General features: G+C 39.4%; 1 protein-coding gene across 2 annotated transcripts; it reads left to right on the top strand.

Annotated features, from left to right (window-relative positions):
* HYOU1 (hypoxia up-regulated 1) lies at positions 1–14,277 on the top strand. 2 transcript variants are annotated; one of them, XM_053452598.1, is made up of 25 exons: positions 1–15; positions 736–840; positions 1,984–2,077; positions 2,549–2,627; positions 2,972–3,126; positions 3,563–3,639; positions 4,401–4,582; positions 4,799–4,914; positions 5,394–5,580; positions 6,192–6,326; positions 6,474–6,556; positions 6,653–6,785; positions 6,909–7,096; positions 7,282–7,420; positions 8,917–8,977; positions 9,708–9,790; positions 9,937–10,086; positions 10,325–10,500; positions 10,655–10,742; positions 11,350–11,472; positions 11,859–11,992; positions 12,194–12,278; positions 12,369–12,603; positions 12,816–12,896; positions 14,092–14,277. In XM_053452598.1, the coding sequence occupies exons 2-25, from the start codon at positions 741–743 to the stop codon at positions 14,148–14,150; spliced, it is 2,943 nt and encodes a 980-aa protein (XP_053308573.1). In that variant the 5' UTR covers positions 1–15; positions 736–740; the 3' UTR covers positions 14,151–14,277. The 2 variants fall into 2 exon arrangements, with proteins under 2 accessions (XP_053308573.1, XP_053308574.1); XM_053452599.1 differs by lacking the exon at positions 1–15 and having other exon boundaries at positions 12,816–12,947.
* Positions 14,278–18,061: the final 3,784 nt, after the last annotated feature.

Genomic DNA, 18,061 nt, shown 5'->3' with positions numbered 1-18,061 from the left:
ACCGGATACAGGCAGGTGAGAAATTAGATGTGGCATTGTTTGCGGCCGGTACACAGCGGGGCGATATACCGGTATTGGCACAGGGACTAGAACGTGTATCTTAATGGAATATTCTAGACAATGAGTAAGAGACGAGCTGGGGAATGCCGGTCAGAAAGTGGGTTGCGGTTGTCTCATGTCTTTATTGTCAATGGGCGTAGAGGCAGGTATCTGTCACCGGAAGCCTAAGAGAGGCAGGTGGCAGTCTGGTGAAAAAGGACTGAGACAGGGTGATGGATGTTAATATGGTGGAGTTTTCTTGGAGAGCGTTATGGTAGTTGTGTGTGTGTGTGTTTTTAGGGTGTTGTGGGGTGAGCCCCCGAGAGGGAGTGGCGAAAGGTGCTGCGGAGGTGCACATGTCAGGAGGAGTGGCAGGTGTGATGGGCATGGTGGCAGGTGTGACGGGGTGACTGGAGAGCACTGTGGGCTTCTAGTAGATAGAAAGTGGGTTGTGGTATGATATTATAACATATCCTGCCAGGCCAGGAAACACAAACATGTATATCGCACGGTGATGGAAAATATGGGTGACTGGGCCACAGCACTCTGTGGCCCGATATATTCAGCTTCTTTGTATAATGTGATATGTGCGTTTGGTAAATAGATTGGGATGCCAAAAAAAGACCAGGACACTTTCAGTTAATTAAATACAGAAATGTCTGGCCTCTTACTGTGTTTTTCGTCTTCTTCCCCCAGCCGAGATGCACATGACTGAGCTGCGGAGGGATCCCTTGAAGATGGGTTTACCTGTCTGGGCTTTGGGACTATTTTTCCTCGTCACTTTTCTACCATCACAAACAGGTATGAATTTGGCTGTTTTTCATTCACTGGTGAAAGTTCCAGTGCTCGTCTATTAGGGGAATGTGTTTATTATCTATTAGGGGAATGTGTTTATTTGAAGTTAGTATGCAAATTAAATATATCATTGTTGATTTTATATAGCGCCATCATATTCCATAGCGCTACAGTCAAAGCAGTATGCTGGAGCGTATATAGAACTCGGGGTAGCCCTGCCAATTCAACTCCTTCTAGTTGTTTCAGTTTACTGTTTTATCTTTTCGTATTGGGATAGGATTCCTGCACTGGCTCATAAGTCCTGCACGGTATTAATTTGTTTTAGAGAAGCTTTATAGAAGAACCTAGTCAATATATTTAAGTATATCACGATAGACTTCCAGCTAGTGTTAAATCATAATATGGCGAATGTGCCAGTGTGTCCACAGGCGAGTGATGACATGTTTTGCCATGCGTTGAGGAAGTACAGTTTTTAAGGTAGTGGGTGTGCCGGTGAATGAGGTGTGAGGATCAGCATTTTTAGGTTCCTTTAAATGATCTCTGCCTCCTGTCTTATTATTAATCCTTTAGTTTTCTAAACTTGCCCTTTCACTTCATGGAGACCTGCTGCTTATCTTCTGCCATTGTGAATGAAGCCCCCTGTGCTTTCTTGCAGCGCACGGTGAGGTGGCCAGCAGGGTCATGTAACATTATGCCACCCCACTGGGGGCTTATAGCACTCGCTTCTCCGCAGCCCGCAAGAAAGCATAGGGTATCGCATTTGAAACGGTAGCCCTGGAAAGTTTTTAGCTCCTTGGCACCAGGAAGTGGTTTGTAGTTGCTATGGCAACCTGGCATCGTTAGGCCCTGCTGCAGGAATATCAGCCCACAACACACAACCAACCCTGTTTATTAACCCAAATCAAGCAAGCACCAAAACATCTCATTTTTCTTATGGCTTCTTGGAGAATGTTGGTTAAACTTTAGAATTAGGTATGTGTGAAAGGTTGAACTTGATGGACTGAAGTCTTTTCAACCTACTATACTAGATTACTATATAAATCCATTATGCTACCTGGGAAGTAATATATAGTTATTTTTGTACAATTGTTTTGTTTGTTTTTCCCCCCTGCCTAACTTTGGTAATTAAGATTTTCTTCTGTTTTTAAGGCTCTGTTGCTGTCATGTCGGTTGATATGGGCAGTGAATGGATGAAAGTGGCCATTGTCAAACCAGGAGTTCCAATGGAAATTGTCTTAAACAAGTAAGAGGTCTATTATTTTTCCAAAATAGAAGTTTTCTTTATTGTACTAATACATCTTTTTTACACCAAGGAGAACTAGAAGGCTTTAGGTCTTCAAATAATTATTTTTGTAATTTTTGCTACCATACATCTTTTGTGTGTATTTCTAATACTTGTTTACAATTCAACTAAAGTTTTGAAAGCATGTGTATTTTTGCTTTCTTTTTTATTAATGTAAAGCAGTGAGCTCTTTACAAAGCAATTTACAAACAAAACAGTTTTATTTTTCATGGTTTTGTCATGAACAGCCCAGATTGCTTTTGTATACATTAGAAGTAATGGTTGGAAGAATATATTTGGGGGTTTGAATGTTAACGCCCCCCCCATTTGTAAAGAATACTATTTTTTTTATTATTATTTAAAAGCTATATTCAAACCATATTTGGCAGACTCTAATTCTTTCTGTCTTCTCTTAACCTGTTTTTAATGAAGGGAGTCTCGAAGGAAAACACCTGTGGCAGTAGCTTTGAAAGAGGATGAACGTCTGTTCGGTGATAACGCTTTGGGAATGGTGAGTTAATTTTTAAATTTTTTTATTATATTGTCCAATCCGTACACTGTAAAAGTAACGTTGGCGGTGCATCTACGTAAGTTCGTAGGGAGGCTATGTGAAAGATGGTTTAGCATTTTCCCTTGAAGTTATTTTAAATTGATCCACACTATATTGTGTAATATATATATATATATAGCATTTATTTTTTTATACAAAATAGACAGCGATGAAAGAATCAATGTTTTACAACATATGGGTGCTATATGGCATGGATACATAACTGAAACTACAAAGAAGTAAACGTTCTTCTCACATTCTCTTCTGAACTGTGTTCTACTTTGTACTTTTTTGGCATTCTACAGGCGGTCAAAAACCCCAAGATTACATTCCGTTTCTTTCAAGACCTGCTTGGTAAAAGGGCAGAAAATCCACAGGTTGAGGCTTTTAAGGCCAAGTTTCCTGAATACCAGATTGAGAAGGATGAACGCCGTGGCACCGTTGCCTTCAAACTATCCGAGTAAGTGAGCTTAAGTTCATGCACTATACGTCCTAGTGACACTGAATCAGTTACAGAGGATCACTTATTGCTTAAGGACTGTCCTTTTACAAGCAGTAATGTCCCACTAATTGGTTGTAAAACTGCTTGCATTGCTTCCTGATTTTTCTGGGGAATTTAGGATATTGATTAATATACATAATTGAGACAAAAACGAAACCTCCTCCAATGGGTTCCCCCGGTTAAGTCTGGTTACCTAAACTGCTATACTCTGCTAAACCACTATTAAATGGGAGCAAATGCTGGTTACTTAACACTGGGGGGAAATGTATACTGGCAGATAAGATACATTTTGCTAATTATTTTAATTAACCACTTTTGGTAGGTCATATTGTATGGCTTAGTACTCTGTCTCATTGGAGTGGTATTAATTGGTGTTACTGTATGTTTTTGACAGTGAGTTAATGTATTCGCCTGAGGAGGTCTTGGGGATGTTGCTGAATTATTCCAGGTCTCTGGCTGAAGAATTTGCAGGTGAGTTGAAGACCAACAGAGAGTATTTCCCTTCACTACTAAATTTTGGGACAGTTCTAACAGCTATACTATCCAGCAATGAGTATAATATCAGCATCCTACTTAAAAGCCTTCTGTGGCATTAAGCGTTTTTTTTTCTTTCCTCAGACCAGTTTGTGATTGTTTATCGGCAATTGTAAATTCAGATAGGTGCCTTTTGTTAGCTGCTTTTAGCCCAAAATGTCACCCTTTCTCATGGTCATTATGAAAATTCTGCACATCTGCTGTGAAATCCAAAATAGATGACATTTATGTTCCTCTTCTCACCTTTATTTTTCAACACACAAAGTGCCAAATTTCAGAGTAATTTGCAACCACTTGCTATATGAGCACTAGAAGCTATCACAAACACCTCATACATTCATTCATATCTCACTGCTATTGTTTTCTAAGCATTAGTAAGGGGGGTGTTTAGTTTATTCTTCAGAAGCCAGCACATACATTTAATAATAAGATTCCTAATAAACATTATTGAGTCCCACCATTTAATTGGCCTATCTTCATAGACCAAGATGATACTAATAACAGAGGCATAATTGAAGGGCCAGCATTCATAAGCCCTGTTTCTGGTATGGGTAAAAACATGTCTTCCCTTGATCTGTAAGTTTTTATGTGGCTTGCATTTTGAATTCTTAATTTCCAGAAGAACAAAATAGGGTATCACATGAGCAAATGTGAATGTAACCCATCGTGTTTCCCTCCCTCTCTCTTTTCACCTACAGAACAGCCTGTGAAGGATATCGTAATTACTGTTCCCGTCTTCTTTAACCAGGCAGAGCGTAGAGCAGTTTTACATGCTGCTCAGCTCGCAGGCCTCAAGGTTTTACAACTTATTAATGACAACACGGCTGTGGCTCTGAATTACGGTGTGTTCCGTAGGAAAGACATCAACGCTACCGCACAGGTCTGATTTCCTACTATACCATCTCGTTTCCCTTTTTTTAATGTATTTTATGGTACATATGCATTGTCTGCCTTTGTTTATTTGGTTAGCAGTCTGTACTTTTTTCTTCTATGCGGGTCGGATGTATTATCACTATTCTTTCAGAGACAGTACTGTTTTTGTTTTTTCCTGGTGGGGTGGTTGTGTTTGTCTTACAGAAATGTTACCTCTTTTCAGAGTATCATGTTTTATGACATGGGATCTAGGAGTACAAAATGCACTATTGTCACTTACCAAACTGTGAAGACTAAAGACTCTGGCACTCAACCCCAGCTTCAAATACGTGGAGTCGGGTAAGAATTGATTTCTAACGAGAAAAAGCAATTACTTCTGTATTCAAGTAATGAAATTAAAAATAAAGTTGGCTATGCAGAGACTAGCTGTTTTGACGGCCATTGTAGAATTAGATCTTTGTCCAGTCTTTCTGGCAGTGAAAGATATTGCCTTCTGCTGCTCCTCACATATGTAAATTAATGAGCTAGTAGGTAACGTGCATTTTTACCTGTAAAGTAAATAAAGTCTTGCAGAATAAGTCCGGAGCAGTCTGACATTGCTAATGTAAATAGCTGGGGTAGGCAAAGAGACCTCGGTCATAGAGTTGGATTCTCATGCACTCCTATATGCATTTGCTTGAACAAACAAGTTTTATTTAAAGGTAATACATAGCTATCCTATATATTAATGCCCAAATGATGACTGTAATTTCCATTTAATAGTTAACTCACCCATTCAGCAGGAAGAATAATTGCCTTTTTTTTTTCTGCCCACCCAGGTTTGATCGCACACTTGGAGGACTGGAGCTGGATTTACGCCTTCGGGATCATTTGGCCAAGCTCTTTAATGAGCAAAAGAAGTCCAAGAAGGATGTGCGGGAAAACCCACGAGCTATGGCTAAACTTCTTAAGGAGGCAAACCGTGTTAAGACAATTCTAAGTGCAAACAATGACCACATGGCTCAGGTATTTAATATATAAATATATTTTACTCTAACCGGCTTTTGGGGTCCTGACTATTCACCAAAGAGGAAGTTTCAAATCCCTGACTGAACTTTATCAAGGACAAACCCCAGTGACCTTCTGTACCACGTATAGCTTGAATGGCCATGTATAAAGCATATGTAAATCAATAAGACTTCTTGAGTCTCCTCACTAATCCAACTATGCATTGTGCAGGGCTAGATTGGTTTGCCTTGCCTAGAAGTTTGCCAGGGATGTCTATTTTACAGTCCTTGTCAATTAAGGGATTTAAACCCAAAACTTTCCTGCCAACCACATATTTAGTAAACAAACGTCTTTACCTTTTACCTCTGCTGAAGCACTCAGAATGTGCCCTCAATCTGGCAAATTCTATGGACTTTATTTACATTTAATAATAATTTCCTCAGCTTTTTATTGCAAAGCATTACTTGCTCCTTACTCCCTTGGTCTATTATGTTCCCTCTTCACTCATACATACATACATACATACATACATACACACACTTATAATATAATGTACTAATTTAATTTCATGATGTCTTGTTTTCTGCTACATTGTCTTGAATTGCTCTGAAGTGTGTTACTGTGTTTAGATTGAAGGCCTCATGGATGACATTGATTTCAAAGCAAAGGTGACACGCCAAGAGCTTGAAGAACTATGCACTGATATATTTACAAGAGTGTCTGTCCCGGTGCAGCAGGCTCTAAGCAGTGCCGAAATGAACATGGTAAGGACAGCTGAGTCTCTGAATGCATTGGAATAGCGATCTATACGGCTTACCAAGCTTTCAAGACCTAGGTGTTTCCACTGATCTGATGAGTCTTTTTTTTCTTTTAGTTTCCTGGTAATAATTAAAATTCTTCTTTTCTGACAGGATGAAATTGATCAGGTTATCCTGGTGGGGGGAGCCACTCGTGTCCCCAAAGTTCAGGAGCTGTTGCTTAAGGCTGTTGGAAAGTATGTCTAGCCTAATGTATAGTGCTTGGCTGAGATGTGCCGCCATCCTTTTTTTATTCCGTTCATTACTAATAAATGTATCTGTCTGGTTCACAGGGAGGAACTGGGAAAGAATATCAATGCAGATGAGGCAGCAGCCATGGGAGCCGTGTATCAGGCAGCTGCTCTCAGCAAAGCATTCAAAGTAAAACCTTTTGTGGTGAGAGATGCTGCCGCATTCCCCATTCAGGTGAGGTCTTCTGTGTGTGTATGTATATAAAAACTAGTTGGTTATTTTTTTAAAGCACAGCAGAATGTTGCTACCAGGGGTACATATTCTACTGGGTTGTGACACTTTGCTTATGTCTTCCAGGTGGAGTTTACCAGAGAAGTAGAAGAAGAGAATGAAAAGAAAAGTCTGAAGCACAACAAGAGAATTCTGTTTCAGAGAATGGCCCCCTACCCCCAGCGCAAAGTCATCACCTTCAATCGCTACAATGATGACTTTGAATTCAATATCAACTATGGAGATCTCACCTTTCTGGGGCCTGAGGATCTGCAGTGAGTATCCTGCAATGATTTGCAGCCTTCGCTAACAGTGTAATAAGACATAACCTTCATACTGCACAGAATGCGTGTGTGTGTGTATATCAGTGTATGGGTACTGGGAGTCATTTAGTTAAGTGTGTGTGTGTGTGTGTGTGTGTATATGTGTGTAATTTTTTTTCATAACGATTTTTTGTCAGGATTTTTGGATCACTGAACCTGACTACAGTAAAGTTGAATGGGGTTGGAGAAAGCTTTGAGAAAAGATCTGACTATGAATCTAAAGGCATCAAAGCCCACTTCAACATGGATGAAAGTGGCCTGCTAAGCCTTGACCGGGTAAGTTGAGATGTAGTGGAAGCTTCTATTCATTGTTTGCCTCGATGTGTCCCTGTCACTGAAGGTTTGAACACAAGTTGTGTAACTAGCATAGAAATATAGATTGACAGTACATAAGAATCATAGTGCCAGTCTAATAATTGTTTTTCTGCTGTAAAAACTTGTGTTCAGGATGGGCATATGGCTTCTCTTCACCATCCATTATGAAGAGCCAACTTTAGCTTATTTCTCCAACAAGAAAGGCTGAAGTGGCCCTGTATAATGTATTTATTGTACAGGGAGATTTTCAAGAAGGCTTGTTGATTTAACTACATTTACATTACATTATACAGGGCCAGCTCAGCTCTTCCTGCCCTGAGACCGACTGAAACAATATTAAATGTAAAAAGGTTCCCAGGGGGTCTATCCAGACCCTCTTGAACACTTATGAGCTCTCCTTGCATGCTCATCACAGGTGCTGCGATCAGCAATGCTGGGCAGTGGTGCCCTGCTTGCAGATCACTGTGATTGTCAGCAGTGGGAATCAAAATGAAAAATAGGCTCCAGTGATGTGATTCCAAGGGAGATTCCTGAAGTCTTTAAAGACCTCAAAGGGATATACAGTAAATAATTATAATAAAAAATGGTAAAAATAATAGAAATGGAAAAATAGGTGCCCGAACAACTCATGTACCTCCTACTTCAAATATACATTGAGAAAAAAATCTTGCCCCCAGTCCAACGTTTAAAAATAATAAAAAGTGTAGTATGTAAGAGCATTTTTCTCCCTTTTTATAAATGGGAAAACCCCCAGAACTATCCATATGGGGTAGTATTCTGCTCAGGGGAATTGTGTTGAACATAAATCACATCCCACTGGGGTAAAAACTAACTTGTTGAAGAAATCATAAATCAGATTAAACTAAAGTTTTATAAAGGAGAACCCTATCTGTGTTTCAAATAAAACAATATATTGTTTGTGTGGGTGTACTAGAAACGGAAAAGGGAATGTAACGGGTTCACCAAGAGAGCTGTAGTAACTCCCAGAGATCACCCACATGTATCCTCCTGTTGTCCCCGGAATCACTTCCAGCACCAGCCAGCATGCGCACCTTGGAACCCTGCTATGTGTACCCAATAAGTAGACACAACTACCTTGAACTGACTACAGCAGGACTGAACAGTTTATTGTAGTAAAACATAGACTCATATAGCCACAGAACTTCATTAACATAAATTAACGGATACATGTATTCAACCCAACCTTTAATCCCCATTCAGCAATCGTATTGATGGGATTAATTAAACAATGGAGTTCCTGCCTGTTTGGCAGCCAGGCTGGAGTCATCTCTGACTACCTTGGGGCCTTGTATTACAGGTCATTCTGTCACATAACATTCTGTCACAGGGAACAATGGGTCAATAAAGACATGCTAAAAATGACAAAAAAAATCTTGTGTTGCGAGTATAACCCTGTGTCAAGAAAGGGCAAATTTTTTTTTTTTTTTTATATTAAGGTTGAGGCTGTCTTTGAGACAATGGTGGAGGAAAAGCCAGAGCAGGAATCCACATTGACAAGTAAGTGATGCTGTCATCCAAGGCATGTTCAGCTTCTTCCGCTCACCTCCTTAAGAACCAAGCTTATTGCATTAATAATGAACATTTTGAGGAATAAATATATCAGCGGTAAACTGTTATTTTTGACTTTTTCTATATTGGCCTAATAAGTTAGCAAGTTTGACTATAAAGTGTGAAGTGCTGAAAGTTACCATACTCGCATAACTGCAAAAATTGGTCTGTGCGAAGGTGACCATGTAGTAAATGGAAAATGTCCACTTCTAATCTGTGATGGCAGCTTCAACTGCTTTAACATCCTACTCCTGAAAGCATTGACCCTTTATTGGTTGTCAGAAATTGTAGGAAAATGAGCCAATTAAAAGCTCTCTGGTTATTTGAACTATTGCAACAATAATCCCAAGCAGGCTCGACCCGTGCGTTTTATAGACTATTGTGGGTAAAACTCTCTAGTTTGCCTGTGTGGATGTTGTAGGCCACATTGTCCGGCCTTATTGAAATCAAGAAACGTCCAGTGAGCAGTGCTACTGAACTCCTTAAGAAATATATTCATTACTTTACTCATCCATTGGGGGGGGGGGATCTGTGCATGACTAAAAGGAAATATAATTGTTTCAGTAGACTGCAGTTTTATCCTCTTCCAGACTCTTAGTTCCTACATATATGAAGTGGATGATCATGTAATAAACACGATAATGCCGACTATACCGACTATTTTTTTTCCTCCTGGCAGAGCTCGGGAATACTATATCTAGCCTTTTTGGAGGTGGTGGCACCACACAAGAAAATAAGGAGAATACCACTGACAGTGTTCAGGTAAGACATTGTCAGAGCAAGGGGTGCCAGAGCCTGGCTCCTTTATTGTTAGGTAGGGAAACAGTGGTGTATAAAGTTGTATTGATATGAAAGTGTCCGTGCATTTCATTGTGTTAATATTGCCTGCCTGTGTATGTTTTTGGCAGGAAGATGAGGACCCACCTAACGAAGCCACAAAGGAAGAGGATCAGGAATCCACAGAACCACCAAGTGAGCAAGATAGCAAAAAGGAAACCCCAACAGAGGGTGAAAAACAAGAAGAACAGAAAGAGGGAGAGACAGCAGGCGGGGACCAGGTAATCTCTATGGTTTCCACATAACCATGTGTCGAATAAGCGCAAAATCTGTTTATTTTTTGTTCTTTAGGGTGCTGCTGTGTGCAAATGTGTGTATGATATATTTCACATACGCTGTATGGGGCATACATTTGAGACAGCTTCAATCCACAGCATTGCAGTAATATAGTTATTGTCATAAACAGGCTTTAGACCGTGTTGCACATATAACTGATATTTTTTTTACTATTCTCCTCAGAAAGCTGCAGAGGAAGAGGCAAAAAAGGAAAGTGAGACTGTAAAAGCCCCCGAAGGAGAATCTAAGAAACCTGTAATTCCTAAAAAACAGAAGGTGGTTGATGAAATAGAAGCATCGCAGACTGTTAATGATGTTCCAGATTTTCTGGAGGAAGAGATGAAAAAGGCCTCCAAAAGGTAAGTGATGGGAGAGTGAATAGGGATTGTGAATGTATAAACCCGGTTATGTTGACAAAATTGGGACAGCTGAAACTTTGGTTTGACTTTGAGAGAGCTTGTTACAGGTCTGTCTGAACCCTGACGTCTCGTAACTCTTTTTATTTATGTCTAGGCTTCAAGATCTGACAGATAGAGATCTACAGAAACATGAGAGAGAGAAGGCTGCCAACAGTCTTGAAGCGTTTATCTTTGAGACACAGGTACAGAATTCATGGCGTATCATAGGTTTCACTTTATAGTTCAGTGTATGTGAGTTTACCTGACGCACCATCAAAAAGGTGGTGATTTATCACATACATTGTAGGCATTTTTAGCACTTTTCCTATACGTTTTAATTCAGATGTCCTTGTTTTTCACTTTTGATTCACACACATTGTTTTCACACTCTTGTTAAAACCACATCCTAATATTTAACAAATATGTGAAATGTGGTGGTCCTTTTTAATGTTTTAATATTTTGGTTTTTAGTGTTCTGCCTGCTGATCGGACAGCAGGGCCCTTAACAATCACTATTTATGATGGTCTCTCCCACACATTGGTCTTTCAGTGGTTCTACTACAAGAAGGGAATGCCTAATCATTCATTTAATTGGGCGTTTTACATTCTTTCCGGTTTAAAAGGGTATGACTGCTGTAATTGTTCTCAGCAATGCTACCTTCTGCTGACAGAGCTCTTATGCAGAGCCTGATTTCCTATGCAAGCCAATATCGAGTCCTGTGCAGTTAACTGACTGTTCTGGGACCCCATTTACGTGATTTGATGTCGGGTGGATTAAGGTACGCGGGTTAATTTCCTCTGTTTTCACAGGATAAACTCCGTCAGAAGGAATTTCTCAAAGTTTCCACTGAGGAGCAGAGGGAAGAGATCTCCAGCAAGCTCAGCCAGGTATCCAACTGGTTGGAGGATGAGGGATATGGCGCCACCACCAAGGTACGCGTTCCTATCAAAAAACAACCAAATCACACGTAACGTGTCCACCTAAAACTACGATTCCTAAATGAGGCTTTGTTAATGGTGCTTAGATTTATATTTATATTAGTTATCCATTTCTTGTGTCAATGACTTGAAGTGAAAACTTTTTAAAGGAAACGTGTTTTCTATGAATCCAGTACAAGTTACTTGTGTTGCTGAAGTGTGAATTATATACCCAATTTGTGACCTGGGTGTGGTAATTTATAGGATTGCTGTAATCTCATTGCAGTATCCCTCTTCCTATAAAAGATGTGTTTTTTTTTTTTTGCTTAAATTAAATTTTTCATTGCACCAAACACAAAAAATAGTAATTTTGTGCTAATGTGTGATGTATGTACTTACAGGAACTGAAAGACAAACTGGCAGAGCTCAAGAAACTGTGCAAGTCTCTGTTTTTCAAGGTGGAAGAAAGAAGGAAGTGGCCCGATAGATTAGCGGCCCTGGATAGTTTGCTTAATCACTCCAGCATCTTCCTAAAGTAAGAGGAATGTGTGGGTGGCCGATGGTTTATTGGGTCTTTATTGCTATTTGCAGAGAATAGATATGCAAATAAGGAACATTTGGAACAAACCTAATAGGTCTGCAAGCAAAAAAATGGCATTTTTACTCCAAAATTAGAAATACAAGTTTCTTTGTTCTCATAGTAATCACCTGCCTTATTTATCTACCCATTTCATAGGAGTGCTAGGATGATCCCTGATGATGATCAGATTTTCACAGATGTGGAGCTTAACACATTAGAAAAGTTGATCTCTGATACATGGGTAAGTAGATAGCATTTGCTTGGCATTCATGAGTGAATGTGTAATGCAATACACATTAAACTACATTACATTTCCTTAATTGATGTACAGACTTGGAAGAATGAAACTCTTGCTGAGCAAGCCAAGCTGGTCGCTACAGAGAAGCCTGTGTTACTGTCCAAGGACATTGAGCAAAAGTTAGGAGCCCTGGACAGAGAAGTGCAATACCTACTCAATAAGGCCAAGTTCTCCAAACCTAAACCGAAGAAGAAAAGCAATGCAACAAAGTCCGACAAGAACACAACAGAGAATGAAGAAAAAGTCATTCCTCCTACGAGTAAAGAAGGTGGGTCAATTTGAGACCGATGACAAAATTTAGTGTTTCAGTCTTTTGTGTACCTTTTTTTTAATAATTGAATCACTTTTTGAATGTATATTGTATATAATATCAATATATTTTTCTTTATACTTGTTTGCAAAATTGCTTTCTACTAATGTTTAGAACTACTTTTATATTTTTAACTTTTGTATAATTTCTATGTAATTGTCTTCCTCCAGAAAAGCCTATTGATCCAGAGCCAATAACTGAACCTCCTGTAGAAGAAAAGAGCGAGACTCCAGAGCTAGGTTCAGAAGCAGGTAATCCAGGGCACGCCCAGGAGTTTTAACGATGTGGTCTAGTGTCTGGATGTGAGTATGTAACATGGATGAGTGCAGAATGTGGGAAACCCCCCCTTCACTAACATGTCCCGTGTTTACACACCTGCTACCTGACACAGCTCTTCTGCAACTTTTTCTTACATCTTAAGGCTTAGCTCATGATATATCCACCCAGTAGACCCTTTGATTACTTTGTTTATGTTGCATTTTAGCTTCTAACATTCCGGTAGAGATCTTAAAATCTTTTTAGCGCTTCTAGCCAGCATTGGGTATATATGCCTCAGGGGTAGTCTGCCCATTTTTATCCCGATGTGGATCCAGAGCCTAACCTCAGGAGGGGCACCAACGCTCGGTACTAATAAACACACCCAGATACCCATACAGTCATACCCAAATACTGAAACTAACACACACTAAACTAGCCAGACAAACATGCTAACATACCAAAAGACACATGTGCACATGCTAAAATACTCACACACAAACTAACTTAGACACTATCATACCCAAATGCACGTTAACATACTAACATACACTTTCATTAACATACCTCAGATACACATGTTCACATGCTAAACATACCCACTCACATTTACTAACATACCTTGACACTCGAACATGCCCAGGCGGACAAACACACAGGTCACTTAAAGCCTTAGCTGGTCTCAGATGCAGCTTGCCCTGTTTGTCGCCTGACGTTGTCAGAGAGGAATTGCTTTTTTGCTATAGTTTATTTAAAGTATTTTGTATATACTTTTATTGTACGTTCATTAAACCTACAAAAAATCTCAGTTAAGGAGAAACTGTGGTGCTGCGGTGCTTCTGTGGATCAATGACCGGAAAGCACTCCAATTGAACTTGGTGGCATCACTTTCTGTATATTTTTCCTGCAAGAACCCTTTCCAAGCCAGCGCTGGAGCAGACTATGCCCTGCAAGCCTAATAGCTGGGGGGTAGTGCGGAAAGTGTCAAACGCATTATTCACACAATCTGTAAGGGAGGACAAACTATTTTCAAACAACTCGGGTATCATATGCATGAACGCCGGAGTATGCCTTTAATGTGTGTTACTCTAGAAACAAACGTATAGGCCTGCACAAAGTAGGTTCGTTCTGTGCGCAGCAATCGGATGATCTATCAGGAAAAAAAACATTACATTGTTTTTCTTTTTGTAGATTCGACATCGCAGAAGACACCAGAGCTGCCAGAAGAAAACCCCAAAACTGAGTTATAACCATCCTTGAACCCTGTTGGCCCTAATATTTATTAACATTACTTTTTTTGTAATGGACCATGTTTATTTTTATGCCAACATAGCCCTGGCCTACTTCACCTGTACTCCCACCATCAACCGCCCCCCCCCCAAAAAAAAAACTGTAAATGGGATATAAATTGCTGTCCTCTCAGAGAACACCGTTATAATTTTCCATGTACTCTTGCAAAGTTTTAGGTAACTTAAATCTACATGATGTTGGTCATCTAACTGGAAACTCAGCCACCGTACTGACACTTGGTTTTCAGCAGCAGCGTCATATTGGGTTTCCATTAACTGGAAATAGCTGGGCCTTTTGTGTTTTCTAGTCATCGTACTGTTCATTCCTACAAGTTCAATAATTGTTTGTCCACAACACACCATGGTGTCTTCTAAGACCTTTTGCAAAGCTGATCTGTTGTCTGAACGGTCTTGTAAAGATCAACAAAATTGTGAATACATTGTGCTAGCAAATATACACTGAACTGAATATACACTGAGCCTGATTCTTTCTTCACTTTACCTTGTTACTAGTGAATGCGTTTGCAGACCCAATGCAATGATGAGAGATGTACATTTTAAATTGAATGCTTTACACATAAAATGTGTGTTTAGCTAGCACAATGTATTCGATTATTTGGCCAGTGCATCCTTTATTATTGTGACTGAAAAATTGGTTTTAAGATGACAGGATAGATGGCTTCTTACCTCCTTCCAGAAAAGGTTCTGGCACATGTTTGGTATGACCAGAGGTCACAGCATTAACCGTGATGGATGGGCACAAGGTTTAATTTGCAATTGAGTGACTTGCCAGCTTTCCAGAATGTTTTGCAATAAAATGATGAAGCGGTATAGGCTTTTTTGACCTAATTCCCCACTTGCAAGAGGGACCCTTGCAGCCATCATTTTTTAATTCTACAGGCACATTAAAAGCTGATCAAACTGCTACGCATGTTGGTGTGGATATAAAGGTTGAAGTAACAGTCTAAATCTGGTTTGATTAAAAACGCATTCTAATGTGTTTTGATTCACACTTAAAAATGTTGACTTTAAAAACAACTTTTTTCATAAGGAAAAGTTCAATGCACTTAAGTTATTGGCTCATCAATAACACTGGAGGCTAAGTTGGTATTACGATAGTTAAATGGGCTTTTAAAATAGTTTTGTTAAATAAATCTTCACTTGCAGCAGTCCTAGCAGAAGACGTTTAGTTGCATTGATCCTGTGTATGTATGTAAATTTACGGAACTTTCTGTGGGCCGAGTTTATGCAAAAAAAAAGGCACCTGGTATGTGCAAGAAGGAAAGGAATGTCACCAATAATGATCCCAGGCAGTTTGTGTGTCTAGAAAATATAAATAAAAAAAATAAAAACCTGTGTTTTCTGTCCCCCACCTTATACTAACTGATGATATCATTTGCGTCTGAAGTCCGTGCCTTTCATAACGAAGAACATCCTAATGATTGTTATAGAGAAACCTTCTGAATGTCTTCTAATTAAAACGTCTACGTTACATGCAACCAGAAATCGATAAAAGTCCAGTAATGTTGGAAGCATCCTGAATGGGTTAAGAGTGTAATTTTATGCCTGCTTTCTCATACTTTGTTGACCAAATTAGTTTTTGGCTGAAATCCAAGCCCCTCTATCTCAGTGCAAGGCATAGCTTCTATTATACTTTGTCTTATCAGTCTCAACCCCAAGCCCCTACTTAACAGATATAGATTGCTAAATTATATTTATATATATATATATATATATATATACATACACACACACACACACACACAACTGACCACTGTTAAAATTAGTATCTTTGTGAATTTCTTTTAATTATGGAATATATGTTGAAGCCTTTGCATACTGCCGCTTAACAGTTTGTCTTGTGTTAATGGTGTAATGTGAATTAATCTATGGTCCACTAAACAAAGTAGCAAGAATGTTTATGCCAGCGTCTTCACTGTGCCTGGATAATCAATCTTGGATATGGGGTGCGTTATAAATGGAGAGCTGCAATGATAATATATAAAGATGTGATTTTGTTAGTAAGAAAGTCGGTCTGTTTGGGAACGAACAGGCTTTATAAAGAAAGGTGCCTGCCAATGCCTTTGCTCTACAACTCACTGTAAATGTCTGATAGCCACATGTGGCTAGCCCTGTTGACAGTCAAGGGATTAGATAAACTGTACTAAGTGATCTTTTTAAAGGGATTCCAAACAATGGAATGTGAATTTTGTACCCCGTTTCGCCCTCTGACCTCATTGGGAGGTTCAGGGTTCTGCTTCTGAGCTGTGTAGTTATTTGGACATTCCTTCTCTGTGCAGTTATACCATTCGATCCGAGAAGAAGTAAATAAAAGTCTTTATATTTCTGAACATAGGTGCTTGCCTTATTTTTTATTTATTTAAATCTATATACTACAATTCATACATGTGTGCCAGAGGGGAAACGTTTCCATAGCAATCAGTAGAGCGAGCATATTGCCTTATATGTAATTTTTCCAATTACATCAGTTTGTAGTTTACTTGAGTCACCTGAAAAGATAAATCTTGGAATTTTTTTTACAGGTCGGACAATTTCTATTGTACAAAGTTTAAGGCACTCGTGCTCCATACAGGACCCCCTTCTTTCTAGCTGTGTCTAGTGCAAAGAAAACATGAAAACTTATGTTACTTGTTGTGTCCAAGTCATTCGCGACCAAAGTGTAAATGGGTAGCTTCTTCCATCCAACAGTTAAAATAGGGCTAAAATGGAATTAAAATTTTCTGTTACTAGTACCAGTCTTCTGGGAAGGGGGTCTCCGCTATGTATGGGAGGATATTGTATACCCTTTTTATATAAGATTCATAATACTGTTGCACACAGTCGAGAATGCAATAAGAGAAGTGTGGATTTTGGTAAATCAAGGCAGCTTTATTAGTGTGAAATACAAACAGGGAGGGAGGGCATTTCTATCAGATGCTTTAAAAACACTTTGTTCAGCTGTCATATCAACGTTGTAGCGTTTCATAAGTGTTGAAAGCCTCATGCATTATATTCCTTAATGATTCCCGGTCTTGTGTAGGAAACAGGCAATCGAGAAGTAGGTTATAGTGGACTTTTTCCGGGGATCATTTGATATGTAAGTGATTTTCTTACATTGCGTTGTGGAATCTTATGGTAGTGCTTCTTCATAGTCTTCTGGCCAGGAACAGACTTCCATCTGCTGTGTCACGTCACGCTGCACCAGGGGGAGCCGTGCAACCTGCCAACACTTCTTTACCCAAACACTCTCCAAAAGAAGACGTATTTAAGTAACACACAGGCAACGCTTTAGCTGAAACCCAGATAATTATATTATTTTTATATTGAGGGCCGAATTAAGAGCATCATGGGCCTGGTGCTGAGGATTTTGGTGGCCTTTTTCTCACCCTAATAAAGTTGGCAACAAATATATAAACATAATATAAATGAGAGGTTTTGGTTATATGAATTGGCCGAAGCCTAATTAAGCTCACCCGCCACGTCAAGGCACACTCAGCAGTTTATACGGCTACCAAAACCTTATTAATGTGTTGGGAGGGGCAATTAAACCTCCTCCCAGTTAACCCCTGTGTTGGAGGTGAGAGTAGATTCTCACCCTATTGAGAGTGTGCCTTGAAGTGGCGGGTGAGCTTAATTATTCTTTATAAACAACCTATACATGCTATAATAGTTAACCTGATAGCACCGCTTCCCATTTGGGAGTCGTTTGTGTTCCTTGCCATTTGGAACGTAACTCCAAGGGTGGGCCTAGGGTAAGCGGCACCCATGTGCAATATTGTTTCCCCCCGACCCTGTCACAAAAACACAGTAACATGCATACCATACCAATTTATAAAAAACTTTACGTAGCTTTCATAACATGCATTGAACTT

Source organism: Spea bombifrons, chromosome 12 (genome assembly GCF_027358695.1).
Source record: "Spea bombifrons isolate aSpeBom1 chromosome 12, aSpeBom1.2.pri, whole genome shotgun sequence".
Taxonomy (NCBI): domain Eukaryota; kingdom Metazoa; phylum Chordata; class Amphibia; order Anura; family Pelobatidae; genus Spea; species Spea bombifrons.
The sequence above is the reverse complement of the archived record's forward strand: the minus strand, read 5'-3'. Positions and strand labels throughout refer to the sequence as shown.